The sequence below is a fragment of the Pituophis catenifer genome, unplaced genomic scaffold (genome assembly GCF_029215685.1).
Source record: "Pituophis catenifer annectens isolate HBS135680 unplaced genomic scaffold, rPitCat1.0.hap2 SCAF_3, whole genome shotgun sequence".
NCBI lineage: Eukaryota > Metazoa > Chordata > Lepidosauria > Squamata > Colubridae > Pituophis > Pituophis catenifer.
In genome coordinates this window covers 111,632,547-111,646,745 of record NW_027256883.1, presented here as the reverse complement: position 1 = coordinate 111,646,745, position 14,199 = coordinate 111,632,547, and the positions used below count along the sequence as shown (strand labels likewise).

The 14,199-nt window shown below is 40.7% G+C and overlaps 1 protein-coding gene across 1 annotated transcript in view; it reads left to right on the top strand.

Moving 5' to 3' along the window:
- Positions 1 to 13,081, top strand: part of SEC16B (SEC16 homolog B, endoplasmic reticulum export factor) — a 77,162-nt gene extending 64,081 nt beyond the window's left edge. Inside the window, exons 20-26 of the mRNA XM_070940933.1 lie at positions 62 to 132; positions 965 to 1,111; positions 5,865 to 5,975; positions 10,295 to 10,430; positions 11,194 to 11,258; positions 11,589 to 11,675; positions 12,258 to 13,081. Coding sequence (XP_070797034.1) covers positions 62 to 132; positions 965 to 1,111; positions 5,865 to 5,975; positions 10,295 to 10,430; positions 11,194 to 11,258; positions 11,589 to 11,675; positions 12,258 to 12,341 — 701 coding nt within the window. The 3' untranslated portion in view covers positions 12,342 to 13,081. The remainder of the gene's footprint in view (positions 1 to 61; positions 133 to 964; positions 1,112 to 5,864; positions 5,976 to 10,294; positions 10,431 to 11,193; positions 11,259 to 11,588; positions 11,676 to 12,257) is intronic.
- Positions 13,082 to 14,199: the final 1,118 nt, after the last annotated feature.

Sequence of the window (14,199 nt, the reverse complement as noted above, 5' to 3'; positions counted from 1 at the left end):
ATTCCACTATTTACGGGAGCTCAATTTCGAATAGTGCTCTGAAATTTTGTTTGGCCTGCAGGGGAGACTGTGGAATCTTGTGGGCTGGACCATTTTCCTGGTGATCCAAAGAAACACATTCCAGAACATCAGGTGAGAGAGGGAGAAGAAGATCTATGATGGTGGCAGGATCCAGGAGTCAGATCTAAGACTCCCCCCCCCTTCTTTTTGGCAAACATAGCAATCCTAGACTAATTATTGTTTCAAAGCCATCCAGGTGGGCAATTTTAATAAGCCTTTAATAAGTCTTATGGCATATTTATTATTATTCATTTGATTTTAATTCCCCCTCATAACTTTTATAAATAGCCAACTCAAGGTAACAAGCATATCTAATACTCCTTTCTCCTCCTATTTTCCTGACAACAACTACCCTGGTAAGTGGGTTGAACTAAGAGAGAGTGACTGGCCCAAAATCATCCGGCCGCTTTTCATGCCTAAGGCAGGACAAGAACTCACAGTCTCCCAGTTTCTAGACCAGTGCTTTAACCACCACACCAAACTAGCTCTTATATATATGCCACCTGTCTTGCTGATTCTGTTTTTTAAAATTAGGGAACACTGAATTGAGATATTCCAATTTCTTGTATCCCACTAGTACCCAAAAGTATCCCACTTGTATCCCAAAACATTATAAAAAGCAGCAGTTCTGTGATGAAATTGGATGTGTGAAATTTGAATACTAAGACTAAATTCTAGTTGGCCTTGAGAAAGTTTCTAGTTGGCCTTGAGAAAGTCACTTATCTTCCACTTTCCATCTTTAAAAGTATTGATTTGTTGTAGGACTGGAAACAATGATTTGTCTTACAAATAGGATGATAAACCAATTATGGGTTTAGGCTACAAACAAAACTATCATTTAGTTGTTTCTATGGACCTGCTCTGTTCAGGTTACTTTGTGCTGATGTTTTCTCTTTGATGCCAGGCCATTTTCAATGCACGAACCCGGACTGTCTCTGAGAGTTCCACAATAACCCTTTCCGAAGATCCACCTCAGTCCTCAGAAGCCTCCCAGGATGAAACCTCATCGGAGAAGAAATTAGTGGAGAATACAGAGCAAGAGGTAGTGAAGGTGAGGCAATCTTGTTGAAATTTCGGCTGTTATTATCTGAAAATTATGCAGTTGTGAATGCTAGGATTATATTCTGTTCTACCTTGAAGATGGTGGGATCATTGTAGGCAATTGACCCATGCTGAAATTCATACAACACATAACTGCATTGTGGCAGCCAATTCATATTAACTAAGAAATAAGCCGTATTATATATTTCATTTATTACGTTCCAGTGTGTATTATGCAGGCTTCAGTTCTGAGAAAATCAATTTAGATCTAGCAAAAGAGGCCATCATTGATTTACTTATTTACTATTTGTATCTATTTGCTTTAACCTGTATGTGTATTTATACATTTTTTTAAAAATAATTTTTTTCAAAAGGTCAATAGCAAGCAATGGAGTCATCTGGATTTCTGAAAGGAGGTTGATAAATAGGGTAAATGCAATTGACAAAGTCTCCTCCTTTTCCATGTTCCTTATATGAGGGAGGAAGCCTAATTGTCACTGTTCATCATGCAGAAACTGAATGGATTTGATCTACTTGAAATACATGTTCATGAATGGTTTTAAAAGCCAAAATCAGCATATTAAATTGTAGCTGACACCTGCTGGTGACAATGTAGAGCCCTAAGCCCCAGTGTTAAGTCTGAATAATGACTCTCATTCTGTAATAGATAAGTTAGAGCAGTTGTAGTCTTTGAGTAGTCTTGAAGTCTAGACTGCTTTGCAAAAATCTAACTGGAACATGACAAGGGCATGAGTCAGGGTCTCAAGGCCTCCTCCAGGAAGAGCTTCAAATGATGCACCAGCCAGTGCTGAGCAAAGGCCCTTAATTATAATCTCCCATTATCTATCCAACAATAACCATGAGTCTAAGTGATTCACAAATCACAGACCTGTTATTTCAAAGGGAGGACTATCTCTTCCAGAATTATCACTGGTTCAGAGAGAGGCATTATATGGCAGTCCACGGACCCCTGCAGTCCACAGACCCCTGGGGGACACTGATGTCATTCCAGGGGGTCCGCAAAGAAGAAATGTTATAATTAAATCTTGAGTTCAGTCTTGGTGGTCTGTGGCCATGGTCTGTGGTCTCCAGTATTTGAGAGGTTGCTACAAAGAGAAGGGAGTGAACTTATTTTTCAAAGCACCAGAGGGCAGGACAAGAAACAATGGATGGAAACTAACCAAGGAGAGAAGCAACCTGGAATTAAGGAGAAACGTCCTAATTAATCAATGGAACAGCTTGCCTTCGGAAGTTGTGGGTGCTTCATCACTGGAGGTTTTTAAAAAGAGATTGGACAGCTACTTGTCTGAACTGGTATAGGGCAATGATGGCGAACCTTTTAGGGACCAAGTGCCCAAACTGCAAACCAAAACCCACTTATTTATCGCAAAGTGCCAATATGGCAAATTAACCTGAATAATAAGGTTTTACTACCAGTGTGGGATTCAAATAATTTAACAACAGGTTCTTCCTAATGACCTGGTAGGCGTAGTTGGGGGTGGTCATGTGACTGAGTGGGCATGGCCAATCCTACTTCACTCATGTGGATGGTGCCTGTATGAGACAGGCAGGGTTGGGGAGGGAATTCAGGGGTCTCTGGTGGGTGTGGCGGGAGAGGGGAGTGGGAGGAAAGAAAGATCCAACCTGTTTGTGTGTGTGTGTGAGAGATAGAGAGCACACTGCCGCCAGCCCTGATATAACTCAGCCTGGATAGGCTGATATAACTCAGCCCTGATATAACTCAGCCTGGATAGGAGCCTGGATAGCTCTGCAGACAAGGCACTGTAATTTAACACCAGCTGTCTGCAATTAAAGTAAGTTCGAATCTTGCCAGGCTCAAGGTTGACTCAGCCTTCCATCCTTTCTAAGGTAGGTAAATTGAGGACCCAGTTTGTGGGGGCAATAAGCTGACTTTGTATAAAATATACAAAAGTATGAAGGCTATTGCTTAACGCACTGTAAGCCGCCCTGAGTCTCCGGAGAAGGGCGGCATATAAATCAAATTAAAAAAAAAAAAAACCTCTCTGAGATTGTATCGGATCTCTCTCTCTCTCTATCCCTCTCCCTCTCTCCCCCCTCTCTTTCTCTCTCTCTCTCTCTAACACACACACACACACACACACACACACACACACACACACACACACACACACAGAGGTTATATTGGATCTCCCTCCCTCCCTCCCTGCTTTTGGCAGGCTTAGAAAGTCAGCCAGGCCCAGCATGCTGCGGATGGCCCTCGCTCACCCCTTTGCCTGGCTTCCCTCCTCCGCGGTCTCCTCAGTGCTTGCTCTCCTTCCCCAGTCTATCTTGATTCAGGTGGCAATGCAGCTCACATTGCCCTTTGCAAGCCTGCTGTTGGTGAAGCTGGGTGCTGGTGAGGACTACCTTTTTGCCTAGCTTTATCCGGCTGTTGGGGGGGAAATGGACGAGAGCCTGGGGAGGAAGCCTGTGTCAAGCTAGACTGGGAAAGCTGGCTGTGAGAAGAAGAAAAACCAGGTGAGGTGGACCCAGATGCTTCCCGAATCCCCGAGTCCCAGAAGCAGCAACCTCACACTCTCCCTTCTCTGCTAGCCCCCTTCTTCACACGGGATCACACAGCAGTGGGAACAGAGAGGGAGAAGGGGGCAGTGATGGCCGCTAGCATTGAGGGGAGAGTTCCACACAGAAATGGCAGCATGCAGGAACGCCGTCCCCTCCTCCCTCTCCATTCCTGCTGCTGGGTGATCCCATGCGAAGAAGGAGGCTAGCAGAGAGGGGAGAATGCAAGGTTGCTGCTTCTGGGACGAGGGGACTCAGGAAGCATCTGGGTCTGGCTCACCTGGCTTCCTCTCGCAGCCAGCTTTCCCAGTCTAGCTTGATGCAGGCTTCCTCCCCAGGTCTCTATCTGTTTTCCCCCCGACAGCCGGACAAAGCTAGGCAAAAAGCCAGTCCTCACCAGCACCCAGCTTCACCGACAGTGGGCTTGGAAAGAGCAATGTGAGCTGCGTTGCCACCTGCATCAAGCTAGACTGGGGAGGGAAAGAGCGTGAGTGAGCCAGTGGTGCTTCCTTCCAGCCTTTGCCCACAGCCCCACACCAGGAGGCTGAAGTTGGGATTTCTGCTCCCCTCTGACCCGCATGTACCTTGGCAACGGGACTGTTTCTCTCTGCCACCTTTTCCTGTTTTGTCTGCCAGATCAGTGCAGGGGACGAACCTAGCTATGCTGCCCATTGCAACTAGGAATCTCAAAGCTGAGAATGAACGTTTGTCTTGTAGCCAGCAGCAAGGGTGCTAGATCGACCCTTGCAAACTCCGTCTCTTGAGGAGCCCGGCCGAACTTTTGCACGCCACTTGCTAAGGCAGAGGGTGGGGTGGAGCTAATAGGTGGCCAAGCTAAGTGCCTGAAGAAGCCCAGCTGGTTGATGGGGAGGCGGGGCATCCCAACACTGGCAGCTCTGCAGGAAAAGTAACTGCTTTTTTTTTCTGAGCCGAGTCGACACAGGGTTGCATTGTGGCTTTGTGTCATAATGGGCTTCAGGAGGAGGACAGGATCTCTTCTCCTCCATTGTGAAGCGCACAAGTGAAAAAGTTCACTCAATCAATTCCAACTTTGTGAGATCTTTTTCTTTCACAAGAAGCTGGAATTGATTGAGTGAAACACAAAGGAGAAACACAATTGGAGCTAGGCTGGGGTGACTGCATGCGTGCCCACAGAATGGGCTCTGTGTGCCACATCTGGCACGCGTGCCATAGGTTCACCATCAAGGGTATAGGGTCTCTTGCTTGAACAGGGGGTTGGACTAGAAAACCTTCAAGGTTCCTTCCAGCTCTGTTCTGATTGATTGAAAAGGTATTTAAAGCAAGTCCGTGGCGAAGAAAAGATTGAGAACCACTGCCATATGTTTTTGGACAAACTGTAACTCAATTTACTTGGGCTTCAACTTTAATCTATTTCTTCCCAATCCATACAGCCTTCAGGCACTGGTCAGGTCCCCATGATATCCTGATATCACCAGCTTGGCCAGAGTAGAGACGCCTATCTGGGTATAATCAGAAAAATGGCAATACCTGATCCCAAACTGATAGAGGTCTTCTCCCAGCAGTTTACATAAATATTAAACAGGAAAGAGAGATGCTCCCTATTGTAGCAGGTAAGGGGTAGATCTCTCTTTCCCACTATTGCCATTCGAAACCATCCACTCATGAAATCATGGAACCAGTGTAAAATATACTTATATATGAAGTAAGAACAGATTGAGTCAGACTATGGAAGTGTAATGGATCTTTCATGTTCAGAATCAACATGCCATTCAAGATTAGGTATGAGGACAAACAACAGGGAAATTAGTTTGTTTCCATGCTTACATGTGAGCTTCTCAGAAACATTTAATTGGGTTCTTTTGAAAACATAATGCTGGACCAGAAGAAGAATTACAGGAATGAAAAACCACTGTAGATGAAGAAGATGAGGTTGGGGGAAGGCTCATATTCTCAACAGTAAAATGTGAGATTCCAGTTCTTCCTGCTCCTTCATAATTTCTTACACTATTTTACACAATAAGCCCTATGGCATGCTTATGGCTGGATCAGAGACTCAATGTCTTCTATGTCTAGAAGAAGAAAAGCCCAGCATGTTCCACTCAATTTTTTTTTTAAAAAAAAATTATTAAACATTTTTTAAAAACAAAAAGAAAGCTTTAACCCTTTTTCTGTTTTAACAGTTTCGCATCAGTTAAGAATTTCATACTTATACATTCACTCAAGATTTTGTATCCCTCCAGACTTCTGGTTTTGGCTGGTTCCGTTGGTTCCGTTCCAAGGCAAATAAAGATGAAGAAACATCTGAAAAAAATCCAATTGCTTCTTCGGACTCAACTGCTTCAGTTTCTCAGGTAACAAAGACTCCATTTTTTAGAAGAAAGAGTTTGGGGTTTTTTGGGGATAGTAGTGGTGGTTTCAGCAATGTGTCTTCAGAAAAATCTAGTGTTTCTCAGCAGCAGCAGAATCTAGCAGAACAGCAGGAGCTACTACGAATGGTCTTTTAACTGATAGCAGTTCTGAAAGCATCCAAGGACCCCAGCTTGAAAATATTATCCTAGATCTACCATTTTAGACTGAAGACTGAATACAAAAAGTGGGATCACTATTGCTTACACAGCATATTTGCGTTTTGTAGGAAACCAGTAAGATACTGGAGTTGTTGGGGGCTTTGGGAATCTTGCATTATATCTGCTGGAGGCTTATGTGGTGGGGAGGGGAAGACTGAACTACAAGGGAAACGCTGGAACTGACAGCTTTATCTGACACGCACACACAAAAAGTTTAAGGATTACCTTGTATGTTCAACAGAATCAAATAGTAAAGCTTTTGTCAGATTGTATCACTTTCAGCTACTGTGAAGATCAAACTTTAGAGCGCCCCTAATGAACCCAAGTAAAAAAAGAACAACTGTAAGTAAAAATGAACACCACAGTCTGTTTGCCGATAGAAAAACAGCATGCTGAAGTGAAAACTTGGCAGGATCCTCTCTGACATTTCTTGTTTGTGCAGAAAGGTTTTCACATGAAGGAACATTCTTCTTCCTTCTTGCACCCTGCAGTTGGTGTGTCTAAATAAAAATCCACAGATGCATTATTCATGTGTTGTCTCTTGTATTGGCCGTCTTCTCTTCCACTGCCCTCATCTCAGTCTTTGTCTGTTTGCTTTCCCACCTCAATTTCCAACTTTGTACGTACCGTATAGTACCTCCAGTTCCCACTGTGAGTGTTTCGTTAATATTTATGATGTTGTTAAGGATTTATTGGATTCTTTTCTCTTCCACCTATCCTGGCTTCAGGTTAATTTTTCTCTAGTATTTCTTTTCATTCATTCCTTTTGTTTCTTCAGTACCTAGAGATAAAGAAATACTTGCTTATTTTTATTGATTACTTTGCACTTTTATTGTGTAGGGATAATAACATCGTTAATAATGCAGTTACTGATACCAATAGCAGGCAACACTTGGGCAATCTTGAGTAATCTTAGAAAACTGGGTTGAACATGGTTAACGCTTGGATGGAAACCACTAGGAAATTTTGGGGCTGTAAGCTAAACTGGGAAGTCAGAAAAGATTCAAAAGAAAGCAGTGGCAAATAAGGATTACATGTATTTAAAGTTGTTGCTTTATATAACTGCCCTTCTTGCAAATGTAACTCTGGATGACTTACAATAAAAATAGCTAAAATTAAATAAAACACATATAATACAAAAGATAAAAAAAACATCATCTGTAATCATAAACAATCATTAACACAAGCAAGAGATAGGTTCCAAATACACCCAGAGCCTTAGGTTCAGGGACAAAAGCAAGACCAGAAGAGTCAGGACCAACCTAACGTCTGGAGGGAAGATGTTTCAAAGGGTGGATGCCACAGCAGAAAAACTCTTCAACTCCTTGGCAACTGCCATTCCTTTGTTGATGAGATCCAGAGCATATTTCTGTTGCTGGATTGGGCAGGAAGGGTAGAAACAACCAGGAAAACACTTTCCCATATGTAACTTGATCCCAAGCTAGGAAGGGCTTTAAAGTACCTTTAATTGCTTCTAGAAGCAAATCAGTAGCCAAAATAGCTCAAAGAGTAGTGATATGGTAACTGTGGCTACCACCTGCTCCTCGACCTTGAATCCAAGAGGACCCCCACAGCTGTTAGAGGCAGTACCATCCCATCCAGGACAAAAGATGGAGGATCCTTAGATCTAGGAGGTCCAAAATCCCTAAGCCACACAGTCTTGCTTGGGTTGAGTTGAAGCCTGTTGCACTCAACCCAAGCTATCACAGCTCCAAGAACTGAGACAGAATCTCCATGAGATTATTCAGCAACCTGAAGTGGAGATATAAAACTGAATACCACCAGTATGCTCATGGTACCTCATCCCAGACAGTTGGATGACTTCACTCAGAGGCTTCATTTAGATGTTGAACAGGAAGGGAGGAAATACTGAATCCTGTGACACCTCTGTACTGCAATGAACACAGACTGAAACAAATGCTAGAGGAAGTAAGAGAACCAGTATAACACATTTTTCCCCATTCCCAGTTCCTGGAACTAATCCGGAAGGATATCATCCTCTTGCTGAGAGGTGAAGATGAACTAGGATTGATCCACTACTTTCATCCTCTTCCCACTAGGCGTTATCCAAGAGTATGATCAATTCTGACTTGGTCCCATACTTAGGCCTGAACCCTGATTGAAAAGACTCCAGATAATTCACTTCTTCCAAGGCCCTCTGAAACTGCAGTACAACTACCTTCTCAACAACCTTCCCTACAAAGGGAAGAGACTGGAGACTGGATGAAAATTCTCCAGAAAGTAGGGCTGGACCACCAGTTCTTTAAGAAATGGCGGAACCACCCACTTTGTCAGGAATTAATCACTGCCTGGATTTGAACCACATATCTCTTGCCAGGAGGCCTTAACTAACCAGGGATATGGATCTAATATTGAGTTGGTAAGAATTGTTGCCCCCAAATCCTACATGAATATATTTGTATAGTTACCCAGACTTGAGAGATGCATTTGAATGAGGTTGAAGGAGACATGAAGGTGTATTGGAATAAAGTAGTGTTGTTGGAAAATTTATGATCTAGTCACATAGGATTATCCTAACATTCAGTGGATATCAGAGACATGATGAAAAATATGTACTTGCCGTATTAAATAGGACCAAAGTTGTCTTTTAAAATAACTAAGAGAAATGAGACATCTTGCCTTTTTTTGCTTCAAAAGTTTAGGATTCAAATCCTATTTAGAATTCTATGACAAGAACCAGAATAGCAGAGAATAAGGAGGGAAGAAGAAAATGGTTTTTTAGAGGAGGAAGAAAAAGGACCAACAGAAAAGGCCCCGGGAACTGTCTATCCCTGAAATTTGTCTTCAGGAATCGATCCTCAGGTTTTCTCAGACAATATTGTGTTTCTTGGCTTGGAAGTTAACTTTCAATTTCTTGGCTAGTTTGATCATTTCTCACTTTCTGAAGTAAACTTACAGCCAGATGACATATAATTAGGTTTCTTTGGGGGAGAAGCAATTAGAAAATAAAAATAATTAACTCAGGCGATGTGTGCTACAGCAGTTATAGGTAAAATGGTGTTATTAAGAATAAGATGGAGAGATGGTCATGCTTAGGAGAACCTAGGAGTTTTCAGAAGAACTCCTCCCTCCATTGAGTTTTCCCCCTTCAAATATTTCAGGAAAGATTGAATAAATTTAGTAGCGCCACACTGAACAGGTTGGCCAGGCTACAGTTTTTATTACAGGCACTCTACTGTCCAAGAAAACATTGAAAAATGAAGAGAGATGTTTTGTATCAACAAGTGTCAGCCCTAGTGATGTTCATGGTATATCAGTTCTTTCTTCCCACATTGATCTGGCTTCTCTCTCTTTCAGTTGGTTGGGCTTCTCCCGGGAGATTTGCATGAATTAATTGTATTCCTAAAGCATTTTGAATAATAATTGTTAATAAAGAGGAACTTTCCAATATAATGAATAGGCTGAGCTCACAAAATAGCAGTGGGAAAAAGACCTTCTGATCAATTTGCTTCATTTTGAATTTCCCTTGGCAAAAAAGAAAATTGGAAATGCAACGGAAGTGTACTTGAAACATCTAAATTAAATATTTCTTTGCAATGCCCTATCATAGCTATCTTGGTCCTTTGCTTTATTTCTAAACTCCTTTGGTGCAAGGTCCTTTGTACTTCCAAAGGAAGAGCAAATCTGCCTTAAAGTTGAGTCCCTACATAACAACTAATGCTAACCATTGGACAGCTCACATTCTTCTAGGACTCCTCTGGGAGTCACGTGTGCTTTCAAATGGTTGCTTCATATTTCAGGATTTATTTATTTATTTCTAAGATGTATATGGCCAGCCCTCTTGTAATGTGCAACTCTGGGTAGTGAACATCAGTATTAAAACACAAACAATAAACCAATTCAAAAAGGAAGAGAAAAAAACCAGGCACCCAATCCATAACAATAACTATTAATCTCTTTGGTCTCTGGGCTCCAATCTTACCATCCCAGTCCCTGCGAGAAATGCCAGTTCTTTGCTGATTTAAGGAAATATAGTGGCCTGCCAGATCTCAAGGGAAAGCTTGTTCCACAAATTTCTCAGGAAGGTTGAAGGTAATAGCCAGCAATTTACTTCATCACTATTGTATATTTTCCTTCTCTAGGAGAAAATCACTCAGCCCCTTTTAGTTTCACCCATGAATGAGGCAAAATCTATGAATGAGACAAAATCTATCGCATGTCATTGCCCTCCTCCCCTTTCTCCGACAGAAGGCAATCCTTTTCCCAAGAGATCTCCAGGTAAATATAACCCTGCATGTTTCTGAATTATTTGCTCAATATTTTGTTAGTTTAGTTACAACTAAAGATTTTTTTGTTGCCTCAAATGGCAAGATAGGTAGGAAATAAATATAATAATAATAATAATAACAACAGCAGCAACAACAACAACAACAACAATATTTCGTGCATAGAAAATTTTGGCATTTCATCTCCTTTTTTGTTCATAATGAAACCCTAAGTTTTTGGTATACCCCTCAACCTTTGGTATCAGGTTCTTGGAGATAGGGAAAACTAAAGGGTTTTGTCATCAAGGGGATGCAATAGAGAAGTATTCCTTCCACACATAGTCTTTACTGAAAGACCTCTCAAACTTACCGCAGTGCTGAGGGAGGGGGGAAGTATGATGGATCTTCATAATTGTGACTGTGTCTGAATGGTCATGTGATTCTGATTTGGGTTTTGGGCAACTGGCCCTCTCAATTTCAATATCACAGCATTCTGCAGTCACATCAACATCATTTGTGACCTTCACTACTGGCTTCTGACAAGCAAAGTCATTGGCAAGAAGTTGGCAAAAGGTCACAAATGGTGATCACACGACCACAGGATGCTATGACCATGTGAGATTTATCTAACAATATAGCTGGCAATGCCACAATCACTGTTTTAAGTCTGTGTGGTCACCTGACATTACACCATATCACCCCGAGGACAACCTGTACTACTTTAAATCTGAGCCATCATGATCTACTTTTGAAAAACGTATCTGTTATTTCTCCAGAAGCTCAAAATTCACAAGGCCATAGCAGCAAGGAAGCAACTATCATTTCAGATGCTGGTGATCAGGTGAGATGTGGAAAACAGTGTGGAATACAAAATGAAATCTTTGGTTTGGAAAAAAATGTCATTGGGGAAGTCAGAAATCTAGTCAAACAGACTTTCTGGCAATCCAGGTTGGAAGCCAAATGTTGTGGCAATTTCACTTTTGGTGGTATAGTACATTCCAGTGATAGGTTACCATGAACCTTTCCAATGTTTCAGTTACCAGTTTCCATAATAATCTTGATTTGGACTTATTGGATATGAAATTCAGAAATATATGAAACCATAGGTAACTTACTTCTAGTTTTTCTTGAGTACTCTTAACAATTCATAATTTACCCCTTGATATTTCAGACTAGTTCCTTCAGACATCAGTACAACCCTGATAATGTGCCTCTACCCCCCACAGAAGGGACAGTTCCTATGTTCAATCCTGCTCAGGTATGTGAGATTACACATGTAAAATGGGATGGGTAGGTTAAGAAAGAGGAGTTTCAGGCCTGTGCTATAAACAGCAACCTAAGAAAGTTATCAATAGAACAATGTGAATCTTTCAAATACTCCTTTAGAATCCTTCTAATAATCCCTCAATAATGGAAAGAGAGGCTCATCTAATCTAGATAGCACAAAATTGGGAAAGATCAATACAATTGAACATTTTGCTGCAGACTAGCCAGGAGGGAGACAATAGCTTTTCTTTGATGCCAATCTCTTATCCTAAAGATATATTTTCTGTATGTATGGAGAATTAGGAGGAGAAATATATGGGAAAACCTGTGTTCCAATTGTTTAAGCAATCCATTATGACTTCTCCATCAAATGTAGTTTTGAATGAGTTCATTGGCAAAAAAATTTGGGTAGCATTCTGATACACAATGTAACGTTGATACTTCTCATAACCATTTTGGAGCTGCAACGGTGCAAAAATATTGACATCTTAAATATTCTTATTGCGCAGTCAACAATAGATGATCTGAAGACTATGAAAATTGCCAATGTTACAAGATAATTCTTTCTTATCAGGTCATCACACCAGCAGCCTCCGGCACTGGGCATCTGCAACAGAATTTTCAGCGATACTACCCACATCATCTGCAATACAAATAATCCAGGATACTCCTATGACTGTCCCTCTGATCAGAAGCCATTTCCTTACCCGAAGATGGCAGTTCTATGTTCTCTTTGCTACCCTTCCTGTTTACTGGCATTTGAGCTTGTTATCAAAAGGATAACAGCACAAATATGAACTAATGGATAAGCCCCTTTCATTTTTATTTGCTTGGTACTTTTAAAAGACAGTTTTACAGCAGATAGTATAGAGATGGACATAAAATAAAATCCCCCCCCCCCTTATTTTCTGTCTTCCGTTCTAAGAAGAGAGCTATTAATAGTCTACATTGCCACTTAATGCAGGTATTCATAATCTATTGCTCAACTGGCTTGAAATTTTAGTCCAAACATATTTGGAGGGTACTAACTGGGAAAGAACAACAAACGTCTTTTTAAAATAAATGTACATAGGATTTCTTGTATATTTGCTTGAGAATAAATCTCAGTTGAGATCTATGTAATTTTGGGGCAAATTAAATTATGCTGCTTTGTACTGAAGAAGAACATATACTTAAACATAGCTACTTGGGAATAAATCTCATTTTTAAAATTTGTATGTTATTTGTTAAGAAGTTGTATAACATACTCAGGGTTTGGTTCCAGCCCCATATTGTATGAAAACTTATACACACACGCAAAATTATTTTATGCAGTGCAGAATCTTGAAATATTTTACATATCATCCCAGTAATAAAACCAAAAATTGTAGTCCAGTTGATGTTCTTGTTAATAAAAAATGCTGGCAGTTAAATGATCAAAGCAAAATGGCTTTCTTTTGCAATACGTGTTTTCTGGATAAAGTTATGTTTGTTAGCATACTGTTGTACTCTTCATTGCTTCAGTTTTGAATCACCGAAGATTTTTGTATCAATATAGGAAAAAGTTTTCCACTGTTGTAGCCCTCAATTTGTGACCTTGTGAACTAGATCGTAGTAGCACTTTTGATTATTTGAATTTGAGAACCTTGTCCCAGAGTGTATCTTTTCCCTTGACCCCTTTGGAAATTATCTGATGGAAATCACATTGCTGGGAAGCATAGATAAACTGCATTGTCTTGAGAAAGCTCTGGTCAGAAGTAATCCTACCTGGAATACTTTTTCTGGTAGACCTTTTGTTAAGAGCTTGTAAATTAATCTGTAAAATCATAATCACATTTTTTTCTCCTTACTTTGATTTAGGGACTATGCTGAACTGCTGAATTGTCTTTTAACCCTATACAGCATTGACATTTGCTTGATACAAATCGGTTTGTGATACGTTTAAATACTGTGCAAGGTATTCTTTGTCAATTGTCAGTCAAGAAAATGAGTGAATGAACAATTGTCTTGTGAGTTTCAGTTGCCATCAAAACCACAAGACTCCCAGCAATAACATAGGAAGTGTTGTGTAAAACCAGTAAAAATGCTGTCTTTTCTACCAACTATTTGACATTAGTGCAGGTTCCCTAACTTAAAGCTGCCACTGACTTTCCAACTTAGACCTTAAAGTACATGATATGAAATCCTACATGGCAAATGGGACAAAATTGAATGGTTTATGTGTAAAATATTATTAGGGTCAGAGAAGTTCTGTTGTAGTTCCTTGTAGCCAAATCTGGCACTGTCTCATCTGGGAAATGAGATTTTTTCCCCCAGCAACGTTGCTCATATACATTTCAATGTATTTCAATGTCTTCTATCAATGTGTTGCTATCTCCTGCTCCTTACTTTGAAGAGCTGTGTAAATTTGTGGTGTTTTGAGTGGATATTCTGGAGTATGAAGTGCATAAATACGCCAAAGGATATTTTCTATATAGTCTAGTCTACAGAATTTACCATTGAGACTGCTGGGATCTGCTCATGTTCTGAAGGCTTTG